The 16486-nt window shown below is 39.7% G+C and overlaps 1 protein-coding gene across 8 annotated transcripts in view; it reads left to right on the forward strand.

Moving 5' to 3' along the window:
- ARHGAP23 (Rho GTPase activating protein 23) overlaps positions 1 to 16486 on the forward strand; it is a 216225-nt gene that overhangs the window by 125954 nt on the left and 73785 nt on the right. For all 8 annotated transcript variants that reach the window (XR_015733802.1, XM_034415626.3, XM_060691605.2 and 5 more), the window contains exons 3-5: positions 4917 to 4941; positions 12203 to 12295; positions 13955 to 14033. Coding sequence is in view for 7 of the 8 variants with exons in the window: in XM_034415626.3 (XP_034271517.2) it covers positions 4917 to 4941; positions 12203 to 12295; positions 13955 to 14033 (197 nt within the window). In the remaining variant the exon portion in view is untranslated. The remainder of the gene's footprint in view (positions 1 to 4916; positions 4942 to 12202; positions 12296 to 13954; positions 14034 to 16486) is intronic.

Raw genomic sequence — 16486 nt, forward strand, 5'->3', positions numbered from 1 at the left:
AATTAATTAATCAAATAGTTAAGAGGATGTTTAAATGCCCATTCAGTGACTCAGGAACTGGCTTTTTTGATCAAAAATATCCTGACATTAGGTGATTTGCACAGTACTGTTGCTACAATAACAGTTGGCATTATGTCCCAGGGAGGTTTAGCCCACCTGGCTAATGTCCTTTTGGCTTAAATGTTGAGGAACAGGATGTGGATCATAGTTTCCTCTTGTAATAACAGGGAAACTTAATGGGAAATTCAAATCTTCATAGAAACATTTTTGTGTAACAGTTGGAACAGAGTCCTTTTCTAAATGATCACAGTACAGAAAAGAGATTTGCTTCTTTGTCGTTTTATCCAGCATTGTACTAAGAAAACCATTGTACTCTGAACTCTTCTCTCAAAAAATACTAACTGTGATGGGTGGATAGCTTTTATATTTTCCTCCCTTTCTTCCTCTTTTCTTTGGCTTTAATTGTACACACTGTACATGCACATTATTTTTCTGCTGATTTGGGTAGTGGGAGTGGAACAGGGAACAGGTTTTTTTTCCTTTACAGGATAATGTTGAGTTTTCTGGATATGACATCTGTTTGCCATAGTTAGCTCTTCTATTTTAAGGCTGGTTTGAATTATATGTCATTTTATGCTTAGCTTAACTGAAAACTTAAAAGCAAAGTTGGCCAAAGTTTATATGTGGGATAGAAGATTGTAATATAGAAGCTGAAAATAGGATGTTATTTATGAGAAATAACAAATATAATTGATCAAGTAACTATTAATTAAGGAATCGTTCTAAGTTAATTGTGGCTCAAACGTGGGGAAAAGAACAAAGGTATAAGTCAATGAGAACTATTCAGTTTAAATGAGAAAATGTAAGCCAACATATGCCTTAAAAGTGCTCATCTTTGGCTTGATTGTAGCCATTATTGCTTGAATATCTTGGGCTATCTGACAAATCAAATTAGCTTTTGAAAAGAACACATGATATAATAGATTATATCTATTCTATAATAGATTGAAAATATTTTATTTACAGAAGCTTTGAGCTAAAGTAAGATGAGGAATCAGTGTGTGGATAATTGACTTACATGATGGCTTCAAATGCTGATATGGATCTTATAAATTACATACATAATAATGATTCTAAAACTTGTTTTTAGCTGTAACTGCATATCTGTTCTGGTCAACAGTATAAACAGGGAAGCCACTAAATGCTTTAGTAACTACATAAATTGATGGATAGTCACATTTAAAATAATCTTGCCACAAAATCTACAAATAAATGTTCCAATGATTGAACATTAGTCACTATATTTTTAGGTAGCCAACTTAATGATAAAGAAATTATGCAGTTCCAAAAAACATGTGGTGTTGCACACAGAAGCATAAATAGGATCTGTTATCCTCAGTTTAAAAAAGAGAAAAATAACAATTTCACATCAAGAAATTTGTAAGTAGTTCTTGATTTACAATCATTCTTTTAGTGACAGTTTGAAATTGCAACAGCACTGCAAAAAGTGACTTATAATAGATTCTCACACTTATAACCATCATAGCATCCTACCAGTCATTTGTCCAAAATTTGGGCACTATTTATGATGTTTGCAGCATCCCTGGGTCACATGATCATCATTTATGACCTTCCCAGCTGGCGTCTGACAACCAAGTCAATGAAGAAAGTTGGATTTGCTTTATTATCATGTGATTCAATTAAAAACTGCAGTGATTTACTTAACAAGCATTGCCAAAAGATAAAATTGGGCATGATTCACTTAACAATTACCTTTCTTAGCAATGGAAATTCTAGTCCCAATTGTGTTCATAAGTTGAGAACAAAAATCATGTGGATTTTTCATTTTACAATGGCCAAACATAGGTAATACTAAAGGTTATTAAAGGAGGATATATTATTACTCAACTTAATTTCAGAGTTTAAAGCAAAGCGAAAAGTGCAGTATGGCTGGGGAAAAAAAGTGTGTCAGTTCCATCAGATTGCAATCAGACTAATTATACATACAGGAGATTCATTTAAATCATTGGCCTTCAGTTAAGATTAATTTGCTTCATTCATTTCAGCATGACTAGAGTGGATCAAACCCAGTAGAATGTAGACACTTTGTTTATAGCACTGGCTATTTTTTCAATTCTTTCTGAACATAAGATTTAGTTTTGGAATGTAATAGGCTGGCTAGTATGAACTGAACTCGTGTCTGCTCAGTTGTAATAAAAGGACCCCATCACCTGGTGAACTTACTGGAGTACAACAGGTGCAGAAGTGAGCCAACGTAAGGCAGCTTTGAAAGTTCCTCTCTTGCCTGTGAGCAATGTTGATGATATTCTTGGTATTAATCTTTGCTTCCACAGTATCTCCGGTTCCCTTGTTTCTACAGTAATATTAACGGCATTTGTATTATAGCAGTTCAGAACTAAAGAGGTATCTTTACTACAGACTACATTCTGTAAATTTTGCACTGTTCTTAAATAAAAAAATGTTTGTGTAAAAAATCGGGATGCATATTACACATATTAACAAAAATATTTATATAAGTGAAAATGACATATACAATACAGTGGTGGGTTTCAAAGATTTTTACTATTGGTTCTGTGGGTGTGGCTTGGTGGGCATGGCATGGCTTGGTGGGCGTGGCTTGGTGGGTGTGGCAGGGGAAGGATACTGTAAAATTTCCATTCCCACCCCACTCTGGGAGAAGGATACTGTAAAATCTCTATTCCCTCCCCAATCCATGGGAAGGTTACTGCAAAGTCCCCATTTCCTCCCGATCAGCTGGGACTTGGGAGGCAGAGAATAGATGGGGGCGGGGTCAGTCTCCGAACTACTCAAAATTTCCGCTATCGGTTCTCCAGAACTGGTCAGAACCTGCTGAAACCCACCTCTGATACAATAAACAATTATTTTCTATCAGTAATACATACATTAGAATTATATACCAGCATGAGTATTAGAATGGCCCCAGTCTTGTTAGCTTTTCTTAAGGCCCTAAAACGTGGCTATGTTTCTGAGCCTGGGGAGGAATGTGTTAAGGGCCCCGTTCCTGGCTATATTGCTAAACTGTTCAAGTATCTTGCTCCTATATATATTATTGGTTTTACTGTTTTTATTGTTTTAAAATGTTTATAAATATTTTTTGAATTGTAAGCCAATCAGAATCATAGACTGAGATGGGCAGCCATAGAAACTGAACAATCAAATAAACAAATAAATACATTAGAACTATAACCCTTTCCTGGAACTGATACTTAGACATATTATGAAGTGCCAGTCTATTTAGAAAGCAGAAATTGGGTTTTGCATCCAATTTAGTCTTATAAATTGGCTTCAGTTGAGAAAAAAACCTTTCAGCGCCTTTGTTAGTTTGCAGAACACACACACACACACACACACACACACACACACACACACGTCTGCAAACCATCCTGTAATAGCTCCATCACCTGAACACATTAACAGTAAAAACTTGAAGTTCATCCCCAGTCTTTTGTCTTGGGTTAGGATTTTTTTTTTTTAATTTGATTTATATGCCGCCCTTCTCCGGAGACTCAGGGCGGCTTATAATGCGTTAAGCAATAGCCTTCATACTTTTGTATATTTATACAAAGTCAGCTTATTGCCCCCACAAACTGGGTCCTCATTTAACCTACCTTAGAAAGGATGGAAGGCTGAGTCGACCTTGAGCCTGGTAAGATTCGAACCTGCAGAAATTGCAGGCAGCTGTGTTAATTACAGGGTGCATTAAACCACTGTACTACCAAGGATTGTTGTGTCCATCTTATGACCAAAATGGCAGAACACAATTTTCCTGCTCTTCACTACTCTGGATTAAAAAAAAAGAATTACAGGTTTTCTAAAAACATCAGTTTTATATAGAAATGTTTTATTACATTAATATTGAATGTAAGTAGTAACAAGCATTTCTGTTGCAACATCAGTAATTATGGATAATTTCAATGTGGTGTGTCATTTATGACTTTTTGATCTATGGGAAATGCCTAAGTTAAATGCACATACATTGGATTGTATTATAAATCTTATCAAACATTAGCTAAAAATAGGAGGCAAACCTATATGCCTTTTTATCAGCATCTCTAAGGCTCAAGCAACATAATTTAGCAGTGCATGGAATTTTGTGATTTTTCTAAAAAGAAAAGTCAATCTTTAGTAGGCTTAACTTTCCTTTACTAGTTACTTTTCTTTTAGGATTACCGTATTTTTCAGAGTATAAGATGCTCTGGACTATAAGACGCACCTACCTTTTTTGGTGAGGAAAACAAGAAAAAGAAATCTGCCTCTGCCTCCCAGCAATTTTGCCTCGTTGCAGCAAACAGCAAACAGCCTGCTTTACTTTCATGTTCGTTTTCAGCATAGCTTGATTAGCACAAGAAAAAAAAAAATCTGCTCCCAGCAATTTATCTCCTTGCAGCAAGCAGCAGAGGCCCGTGCAGCAATAGGCAATGGCAATCCCTGCAGCCTGAAACAGCTGAGAGTTGGGAGCATGATCCAATGGACAATCAACTTGTGCTAATTAGGCTGTGCTGAAGCTGAAATGGTCTGTTTCATCTTGCTGCTTGCTACAAAGAGGTAAATTGCTGGGAGGCAGAGGCCAAAGGGTGGGGGCAGTGGGTGGGCAGGGCTACATTTGGTGTATAAGACGACCCAAATTTTCATCCCCTTTTAGGGGGAGAAAAAGGTGCTTCTTATACTCCGAAAAATACAGTAGTTACTCAAACTATTCTATCTACTGTTTCCTCCAGTGTAAGGTTAAATATTTTGGAGAGGGAAGGAAACTTCAGTAGAGCAATTTTACAAAAAAAAAAAAGCAAAATGATAAAGGATTCTTCCCCTGAACATCTGTGTATAGTGTATGTGGTATGTGTGTTTTAACAACCTTTTTTTTTCCTGTCTTCCAGGAAGAAGAAAATGGAAACAGAACAGGTATGTTGCTGTATTTCTTTGATCATACCTTAGGACAAGGTGCATGTGCTAAACAGAATGTTTAATGTGTTGAGGGAGGAAGTGTACACCTAGGACAATTCTACCTGTCAGTTTAACCTGCTTGTGTCTTATGCTGCTTCTGTTCCTAAAGTCAATTTTAAAATTTTGAATCTCAATTGTGGTGGTTTGGCAACAGAGATGGGCTGATGCTCAGTTCATATCACAGCCATTGCAGATTCTTATTGGTTGTTCCCTGTGTCTTACCTTTCCCATCAGCTCAGGAAAAGCAAGACTCACTGGCAAGATTCTGTATGAGTGGCTCTACTGAAGTTTGCCTCCTTTTAGGGATTATTTCTTCTCATTAGTCCCCTTTCTTTCTTTATGCTTACCCTATTTCCACATTATTCTTTAATGCAACACATTGGATATTTTAATTTACCCATGCATTCTAATTAATTTTTGTTATATTTGTTTTCCCTCCCTTTCTCCCTCCTGCTGAAGATAGGTTAGGATTGATTTACATCATACTCTTTGTGCTTCAATGAATAAAAACATAAAATCTCTTATGAGTCAAGCTTGACCTCTGGTGATCTCATGGATGCATATGCATAATTTTATCAGCAACACTACAGAAGCACTTTGCCATTGCTGTCTTCGGGATGTTTTTGATTTCCCAGTCTAGCTTACCTAAAACTATAACTATAACACTATAATTTTCATCCACATATTCAGCAGACTCAGCCCTGCTTTGCTTTTGAGCCCAGACAAGACTAGTCAAACCATGCATTAAGCTCTTTCCACTTGCAAAGTTGCTGTAATGTCCCAAATAGAATTCTTGATATGCATGCAAAGACCATCACTCTTATAAATGGTCCAATGTAGTGAAAGGCATATTTTTATCTAGAAGGATACAGCATTAGCCTTCTGCAGTAACCTTCAAGGCCCACAAGAAAACAGGGCCATGTACGTACAGAGAATCTCAATCTGGAGCAAGAGCCACAAATTGTTTGCAAACTCCCCCCCTCCCCTCACCACCCTCCAGTCAGAACTCTTGTTTGTTTGCCTTTGTTGTATACCAAGTCAGGAAACTATAAAACTTGATATCCAATTACCGTATGTAGCATGATCAACTGGGTCGTGGAGAAGGTTGATGGGTGTGATCATCTGGGTAGCAGAGGAAGCCCCGGAGCTCCTACTGAGTGACGCAGGTGACCCGGGGCTCCCAATTGCCACATGGCACCCCATTAGGGGGGAAGCGGAGGCCCAGGGAAAAGAGGAAATAAAAAGAAAAGGAGACTCATGGTGTAGGGAAGGAGAAAGAAGGGATGAAGGGAAGATGGAGGGAATTTGAGACAGAGCAAAGAAGACAGAGAAGCAGCAGGAGGGGAAAGAGAGACAATGGAGATGGCGAAAAAGAAACAGACGAAGATGAGGTGAGAGAAGGGAGAGAGGGGTAAGCATTTATCAGCTTACCCTGTCACCACCCTGCCACCTGGTCCCTGCTTAGGGGGGCTGCGTGGGAGACAATAGGGGCCAGACAGTGAGTGGTGGGAGAGTGAGCAAAGACAGTCCAAAGAGAGAGAGAGAGGGATCAACATTGATCCAGAGAGAGAGAAGGAGCGAAGCTAACCCAGAGAGAGTGGTGAGAGAGTGAGCCAGTTATCAGAGAGAGGACTGAGATGAACTGAGGTAGAACGACTAGGCGAATGATCAAAATGAGAGAGCCTGAGATGCTAGATCAGTAACTATGACCAAAAGACCCCAAGTTATTTGGGAAAAAAGCGAAGCGGGAGCTGGATTTTTGTGGCCCTTTTGGGGGTAATGCTACAGATGGGGGCTCATCTGGGATCTCCTTTTATCCTTTCTCCAAGAGGTGTGTGTGTGACCCATCCAGAGCGATGAGCCAAATGGATTCCACCCCTGTCACTAAGTAGTGTGAGGAACAGAACAGAACAGTGAGATAGAGACAAGTGCAACAATTGACCCCCCTGAGGATGTCTGGTCAAAAGAGCAAATCCTAAAGGCAATGAGGGCCCATGTCCCAGTTCAGAGGGTTTACATGGTAGATACAAAGTGGACAGGGAATCTTCTCACTATGTGCTATTAGAGTGGAAGAAAAGGATCCCAGAATGCTTTGGGGTTAAGAACCTTCAATTGACTGAGGATGTCAGGGCAAGGGTTGTACACCTGACTTTCAGCAATTGCTTTGGCCGCACAAGACATGCACCTTGGTCACTGCAGGGGCATCAGGGGCAGGGGCTGCCCAAGATATAGGAAGCCAGCCATCCAGCCAAATCCAGATAGGCAGCCACTATGTGGGGGGCTGGGTACGAGAAGGTGCATATCTTTTTGGGGATACAGCAAGAGCCAGGGGGGGAAGAAGAATTCGAACCTTGACTGGAGCAGGCTGTGCAGGCAGTGGAAGAATGGGTGTATCAGATGCCCAAAAGAAGTTGAGGCTTAGAGAGAGCCTAAAAGGTCCCTTGGCGACCTTCTATTAGAAGCTTAACAGTTGAAGGCATTTCACTGTGTGTGATTACCTCTGTTTACTGCAGGATGAGCTCAGACCTGCCGAAAGCTTTTAGCCTGCTGTTGCGGTTCGAGCAAACGTATCCCAAGAGAGGTGAAAGGTTGTCTGAATGCACCAGACACCTGAACAGGTTGCTATGTCAAATAGTGGAAAGAAAGGGGATTGACCTAGTTTAAGTGGAATGGGCCAGGATGGAGAAGGTTCACAGGATGCTTTAATTTCAGACCCAATCTGGAATCGGCTAAAGATCCTGGCTGAGAGGAATACATAGGGGTATCATGAGTTCATAAAGAGAGTTAAGCAAACAGAAGTGGTGGAGGAAGCTAAAGAGGCCATAGCCAATTCATCCCCAGAATGGGCTCGAAGCGTGGGAGTGAGGAGCACTGTGGGGCGATGATGTCAGGCTCACTGCTATGGAAGTACAAATATCCCATTTAACAGAGACAATGGCCTCATGTATGGCAAGGGGCAGTTTGCCTATGACGAGAGGCCTAGCTGGACTGTCCAATGCAGGGATTCTTCCACCTCATCTGAGAAGCCGGTGAGACAGATGATCTGCTACAACTGTGGGGGCACAGGGCACTACAGGCATACTTGCATAAAGCCCCCCAAACCCAAAACCTGGCCCAGTCAGGAAATCACAGAGGGCCCCAGAGAGGGAGCCAACTGGGTGTCCAAAGAAGTTAGCTAGCTCGAGCCAAAGGGATGGCCAATTACAGTCTCAGGCATTATCCCTTGCGAGTGGAGTTTCACCAAAACCCCCTCAGTGACAGGAGGGATGAGAGCACTTCCTTTAGCAAGGGGCTCACATACAAAAGGGCCTGCTGAGGGCAAAGTGACAAGAGTCTGACAGCAGCCTTCAGAGACTCATAGAAGTGCGCAAGCATGGATTGTCAGGCTAGGTGTTGTCTCCCTCACTGCTGAGATCCCCGAACAGCTGGTGGGCTCTTCCCCAGTAGTGCAGGTACAAGTGCAGGGCATTTACATAAGGCCCTCTTGGACTCGGGTGCGCAAGAGATATTACTGTACCAGGATTACTATGATAGGCACCTGAAGCACCTGATCATGCAAAAGTTGGGCAATTTGGGGCATTTGAGAGATTCCCATATGAGGGTATCTACCTATTCAACTAACATTTGCCCCCTCCCCCTTCCCCAGTTGTTGGATACTCTGAAACCTTTGACACAACATCAATGGTTAGTTGCTTTGCCCAGATTCCGTTTCAGCCTAAAGTACCGACCCGGAATAGGAAACTGAGAAGCAAATGCCTTATCGAGAAGGCCTCATTCCACTAAGGCCACTGGCAAAGAGTGGACTAGGATAGCCCCAAATGCTATACAAGCCATATATCAAAGGATCGAATACTGGGTTAGAGGAACAGTAGGAGTGGAGGCTGTTGGGGTCACAACTGCAAGTGTCCTCAAGTTATATTGCAATTCCACCCAGATGAGAGGAGGGGGCTGCCAGATATTAACCAAGAAGAATTTGAAAAGGGATCAGGTGGAAGAGTCACTCTATGGACTGACCTTGAGGGCTGTGCAGAGTGGTAGTTGGGAAGTCTTGTTCACCGACTCCCTGAAGACAGCCTGGCTGCTGCTTAAAGAATGTGACTGGTTCCAGCTTCGGAGTGGGGTGGTTTATTGGAGAGGCCTCTCCCATGGCCTCGAGGAAGAGTGGTAGTTGTCCTCCCAGAGAAACATAGAAAAGCAGTACTAATCACATTACATGACGACCATGTATATTTGGGGCCAGAAAGGACCTTCAAACTATTGAGGGATTGGTTCTATTGGCCATGTATGAGAGCAGAGGTTGCACTGTAGGTCCTGTATATGTTGCATTCAGCGAAAGACCCTACCTTGAAGGACTGCTCCACCTACACAGTCAAGGACCCATGGAGCTAGTGTGCATTGACTTTCTGTATCTAGAACTTGATACTAGTGGACAGGGGAATGTATTAGTGTGACAGACCACTCATTACGCATAAGCATTCCCAATGAAAACCAATGGGCAGTCATGGTAGCCAAGGTTCTGGTGGAGAATTTCGTAGTTCATTATGGGCTGCCCCAGTGAATACACTCTGATCAAGGCAGAGACTTTGAGAGGTTGGCTGATCAAACAATTGCTCAACTTGCTGGGCATCCAGAAGTCATACACAACTCCCTATCATCCTCAAAGGGATCTGCAGCCTAAGAAATGTAACTCTCTTTGATATGTTAGGAACACTGAACTGCAGAGCAAAAGCAGCACTGGACTTGACACATTTCTGCCGTGATGCATGCATACAACAGTATGGAAAAAGATGTTACTGGATACTCTCCCTACAGCTGATTTTTGGGAGGGAAGCCCAACTGCCAGTAGACTTAGCATTTGGAGTTTTCATTAGACCAGACCTTATTGGCCTTGTACTGAAATTATGTGGACAGGTTGAAGAGGAATCTGAAAACTGCATACGAGAGGGCCCAGTCTATCTCAGAGACTCGAGATTGCAGGAACAAAAGGATCGATGACTTGAAGGTGAGAATCCAGAACTTGCAGACAGGCGATCAAGTGCTACTGAGGAATCTGGGCATCCCAGGGAAACAGAAACTAGCTGATTGGTGGAGTTCCCACTCCTACATTGTCTGTGAGAAACTGAATACCAGTATACCGGGTCCTCCCAGATGAGGCCATGGGACCACTGAAGATGTGGTACAGAAACCATCTCCTACCTCTGAATTAGGCAGTACGTGTCTCCCAGCAGCATACATTACCACCCGTAGAACCTTGCCCAGAGAGGAGGAGTCCAGTGATCTATACACAGCCGCCTTCCTCTGTGCTGAAGAAAGAGGAGGATAGTGATTAGGAGGAGACTATATGAACTGGCTATTGTCACTCAAGGTCTTTGAAGTGGATCCACCCATGTCAGACATGAGAACTGGACCAGGAGCACTTAGGCCAGAAGCACCTGAATTTGTGCCCCATGTGCAGAAATAGGAGCACTAGTAAGGCAGGCCAGTGAGCAATTCACGCAACAGCCAGAAATGCAGAATGAGAGACGACCAAGATGCCTAAGCCTGCCATACCCCCAGAGAAAGTCCTGTCCATCCCAGCTGAACCTAGAGAATCAAGACCAAAAAGGGTGATTCATCCTCCGCAGAGGCTGACATATGACTCTTTGGGCCGCAGGATGGCAGAGGTGGCATTCACTGCCAGGCGGGCCTCAGAAGCACAATTGCAGCCCAATGAACCTGTGGGGAAGGGCATGCCAGAGCCTCCAACACACCCATAGACCCCGTTGATAGGAAATGCTATAGATTAGCATCATCTCACCAGTGAGAGACATATAATGTACATATGGGCTATTAGTGAACTGGTTCTCTCTCTTTGGGGGACCAAATAAATTTGGGTGGAGGGAGGAGGGGTGACAAGGAGGATGGGTGTAGGAAGGGTGATGAGGAAAGCAGTGTCAATGGGCACAATCAGCAGGGCAGCCCTTTTGGGAGTAGCACTATACATATAATATTCCTTTTGTGGATTGCATTCATTTACTTTGCCCAAAAGTGACCCACTGAAAATGGTTAGGTAGTGTTTGGCAATATAATTTTTTGCATATGTCAAAACCCAGTGGACTTCCCTACCCATAGTAAGATGGATTATAAATACCTTTCTCCATGTTAAAATTACAGTTGAATTTCTATTGTATACATTTAAGTAAAAAAAAAGTATGATTTGTTTGGAAGACTTCAAACCAAATATATAATATTATATATTTGGTTTGAAGTCTTCCAAACAAACCACACGTTTTATATTTCGATATTATATCTAGAGTTATAAGCCCTCGCTTCAAAATGAATCCAACCTTCCCTAATTTAAGTGCCTTCTTGATATGTGCACTACAGTTCCAGAATTCTCAGCAATGTTCATACAGGTTAGAAAAATCTGAGAAAGGATACGTGTGATGGAGAGTTTGTAGTCATATCTGTTAAGTCTTTTAAATGAATGACAGGACATCAAGGATCTGAAGGTTGAGAGGCAATTTCAGTATTTTTTTTAAAGGCACTGTAAGAGGATCAGTGTGAAGTCAGTTACGTTTTAATTACCCATGTTAGATTTTTTTCACTTTCCCATTTGGAAGACAGGGTGCAATTCCAGTGCTTTGAAGCAGAATACTAAATTGAGCAGACTTGATGCCATCAGAAATGCATTTTTTTTCTCTTTCATAAAAATATTTTGAGTTTTCTGGATGCTCCCTTTAAGAAGTAGGCACTGAACACTGTTGGAATAGTTAAATCAGGGCAGTGTTGTAGTAGTCATGGAAGACAGCTGTGCTTTTTTTTTTTGAATTGTATGATGATGATAATGTGCCATCACATTGATATTGGCTCTTAGTGAACATATAAATAGATTTTTTTCCAAGATGATATACCTTCAGTATGGTTGTTCAGGTCTTGCAGTGATGTGCCCATTGCTGCTGTAATTAAATCCATCTACTTTGTTGTTTTTGGTCCTCTTTTTCTTTCTGTCCATGGATTTTGTAATACCATATGATTATTTTTCAGGGAATGTTGGGATAATTTTGTATAAAGTTCCCATTTCATTTAATCTCATAGACAGCCTGCCAAACAATTTGTTGCCATAATTCAGGTCTTGGAATTCTGCATGGCTTTATCATAGAACATACAAATAAATAAGATAGGTATCAAAACTCCTGGTACTACATATATATATATATATTTAATCATCAACATACAGCGCCTTCACGGAACCGGTTGGAACCCATGGACACCATCTTTGTCAAAAATGTAAAGGAAGATGGGCCAGCACACCAGGCTGGTCTCCAGACAGGTAAGACAAGAATGTCTTTATTACAGCTATATATCAGTATTCTAATGACATGATCAACCCATTTCCCATAGTATTAGTTACTATGCACTAATAGCACATGGGAATGGTTGGATCTGTGTTGAAACAACCAGTCTTCCTAGATGTTACCTCCTGCATCACATCCTTTTCTTTTTTCCTGAAGGAGACTGAAGCAGAAAAGAGGGATTGGGAAGATAAATTCCACATGCTATTGAAAAGTTTCCTCCTTTTCTTTTTCTCTTCTTGAAGAATAAAAACCAAACCAGATATAGAGATGGAATGTCTGGGATGGTTCATTTTTCACTGGATATCTCAATTATGTAAGAGATAAGGATTAATTCACCTCACATCAGCAGTTGCCAAGACCCTTGGGACAGAGGATTAAGTTAAATCTTATGCATGATTACATTTACCTCTTGGGAGGCTAACTAGTGCACCAAGGTCCTCATTATTGGCTCACTTAAGAGTTTTGTATAACATGACTTTATGTAGAAGTTTGAAGAAACAATTCTCATTTGATTTTTTCCTCCTCTTTTTTCATGCTAAATTATTTGGAGATCTTCATATTAGTAAACTAAAATGAGCACTGTGCAAATATGGAAAATGCTCCACGTTGCTGCCTTATATGCATTCATCTCTCCCAATTTCCTTGGTTTTACTGTATACATAAAAACATTGTTCCCTATGATTCTTTATTTCTCTATACAAATCAGGAAATAGTGTGGAATCTGTTTTCCTACCCATCTATCAGGTTCTGTCTGAAGATACCAGCTTTTTCCAAAATAAGCTTATAGTCTTCAATATTAATTAAAGCTCCTAACCAGTTTCCATTTTAAATGAGACTTTAAGCAAAAAAGAATCATTTATAGCTGATCTCCACCATACATTTATTATCATTGTATGAGGAATTGCAGATTTACCATCATCAATCTCAGCAATCTCTCTTACACTCATATTCTCTTTGAAAGAGGGTGATTCGAGATTTACAAATTTGAATGGAAAGTAACCTGCTTTCTATTTATAAATTGCCTCCATTAATGTAATGGAAAAACTGATCAATATTCCATCTGTTCAAGTTTTAACAATGTATATAAAATTTGCCTGGAATGATTTCCTATATTAATAATATAATATGTTTTTGTTGTTTCCTTCTTTTTTCTATTTTATGTTGATTTGTGTCTTTTTACCTTTAAATTTTGTTATTTTTAGAAATTAAAATAACACATTTTTAAAAAACAATTACTTTATTCCAAAAAGCATCTGTTGCATTTTCAAGTTATGCTGTTTTTAAAGTGCTACTTTTCCTACTCCAGAACATCTAAATTCAAAGAGTTTTTTTTTTGAAAAAATGTAGTTTGTACCTTGCTCTCTTCCTTGCTCTCTTTGTGAATTTTAATGTTAATTTTAATTCTAATATTTGAATGCTTTATCTTGTTTTTACTTGGTTATACGCTGACTACAGTTGCCGCTAGACAAGATGGATGGCATATAAGTTAAATGAATGAATAAATAATAACAATGATTTGGCAAACTTTATCAGTAAAATATGTTTTCTCTTTTCTCTTCTTTGCCTTCAGTGCAAGATGCAATGGATGTAACAAAGTTGTGCTTTCTCAGTTTCCTATTTTTTTTTTTTTGCAGGTGATCGACTGGTTAAAGTAAATGGTGAAAGCATCATTGGGAAAACCTATTCACAGGTTATCAGCCTCATACAGAACTGGTGAGTTGTTTCCACTATCCTTCCTCTTACAGATCTGTTATAGATACCAGTACTATCCTGTAAACTTCACAGCATTGGAAGCAAGGAACAGATATAACTGATTCTGCCAATTAGATGGACGAAACCATGTGAAAACAAAAAAATGTGTTAGGCCTAAGATCATAGTCCTTGATGCTGCCACTTTCTTTCTTTATTCTCCTCCTCTCAAATGCTGTTGGAGGATTGATGGTAAGGCTCTTGTACCTGGCCTCCAAATATTCTCTTGATTGCAACAAAGCATGTTGGCCTTAGGGCAAAACTATGAGGAGTACATCTCTTGGAGAAATGTGGGCAGAGTTCATGCAAATTGTGAAGAACCTTTCAGTGCATTGTTACAATATATCAATCTTTCCCAAAGTTTCATTGTATTGCTTTTATGGTTTATTTGTGTATATTTGAGTATTTGCGTTTTTAGGGGAAGTGTCTACATTAAGATTACACTAAGAGAGGTTTGATGGCAAAAGATTTAGGAGCCCCTGCCTTAGAAGATGGTAGCTAGGGCTTGCAGAAGAAAATAAAAGAAGCCTCTTAGTCATCTTCTCCATTGTCTTTTTTGGCAGTGTAATTTAATTGGCTATAGAGAAAAGTTACATTCCTTTCCTTTGCTCAAAATTAAAATGAACTGCTTGCTAAATATGGCTCTAGGTTGACCCCATTTCATGTTATTTAGAATCTGCTGGCTGCATCCTTTTGCTTTCTTTATCTTACTTCCCCACGTCCTCCAAATATTTTTATCACATGGGATAAAAACTTGATTTCCCCACATAATTATTGCTGGCCTACTAACTTCACAAGTATCTATTAAGTTGGATCTGCCAAAGTAATTGCCTTAACTGTTTATTTTGGGCTGGATTTGAGGGAGAGGACTCAATACAAAGTCTATTCTGTTAGTCACAATTTTGGTTCTTCTTTTCACATTCCTCTCATTGGGCCTGTCAATTATTCACTGCACTCTCATTTGTGTGACTTTAAGAATTTGGTATTTCTCCCATTCCCCTTTCCTACTGTTAAAAATTTGGATGATAGGGGACAAGGACATTCCTCATGGCAGTCAGTCTGTTTTCTTCACAAGGACACTAAAATTAATTATGGAATCAAATTAAACTTCCAGACACAGACTAGCCTGTCTACTCAATGAGTTTATAAATCATCCTTTAATCTGGTTCTGGTAATAAGGGTAGCGCTAGTCATTTGGCACTTAGTTTACTCATTATTTCTTAGTTTTTTTATCCTGTTATGTTCACCACCTTATTTATAAAACAATATCTAATATCCCTTCCTCCTCCTATTTTCATTACAACTGCAACCCCTGTGAAGTAGGTTGGGCTGAGAGAGAGCGACCAAAGTCACCCAGCTGGCTTTCATGCTTAAGGTGGGACTAGAACTCACAGTCTCCTGGTTTCTAGACTAGAGCCTTAACCACTACACCAAATTGGCTTTCTCCCCAAATCCGACAGATTCAGAATTTAATCACAAAAAATAATACCCAACATGAAAATTGAATGATTTCTCCAAAATTCTCAGGGTGTTTCTTAAGGGCAGGTCTCCCCCTAGTGGTTTTGTAAGCACACTTCTGAAAAGTTTTCCACAGAGGAATTTTGCTCAAGGTAACATTGATGTTTGGTGCAAATCATGACATGAAAATAGCCAAATGAATTTTGTGGTGTCATGATATATTCTCCCCAACCATTGTACCATGATGTAGTAAGCAAATATATAATTTAATATAATTATGTTGCCCTATGTCTCCCATTATTCCACTTCCCACAGATGTCCATGCAGCTATTGGAATTCAATGCGATTGAATTGAATTGAATGAAAATGTGGAAAGTCAAGAAGGCTGCATATTGCCAGACATATTTTTACACTGAAAGTCAGAATGATCATACAGACTTTGTATGGCAATGGCAATTTTTCTGGGAACTTTTCTCCTTTATGTGAATTTCTAAAATAGATTGTTTCATCAGATTGTTTGAAAACTATGGAGAAAACGTATTAGAACTTATCTTCTCACCATTACTTTTAGAAGAACAACATCTCTTAAGCTTACAACTCTGCAGGTGAAAAAGCTGTTAGTGAAATTTTTTAAAATTTAAACCAGACAAACAAAAAGGGGTTTTATTTGAGAAAGAAAATACAGAATTCTAAACTAATATTGCTGAAATCGGTTTGGCTATATGTACTGAGTTTCAGTGTTTATGCACAGATTCTTACAAACGGAGTAAAATGTAGAACTTGATTTAATATTTCACTGAAGATCTACAGTGAGACTGGAATCCATACAAATTTACATATATGTCAGGTCCTATAAAATCCTTTATTGACTATTCACTCATTGCTTTTCCAAAGACAGATTGTTGTTTGCTTCCATTGAGATAAATTGTAAGTCAATCCTTAAAACAATTAGAAGTTAT

The sequence above is a fragment of the Pantherophis guttatus genome, chromosome 4 (assembly GCF_059756535.1).
Source record: "Pantherophis guttatus breed Tessera chromosome 4, ASM5975653v1, whole genome shotgun sequence".
NCBI classification, from domain to species: Eukaryota; Metazoa; Chordata; class Lepidosauria; order Squamata; family Colubridae; genus Pantherophis; species Pantherophis guttatus.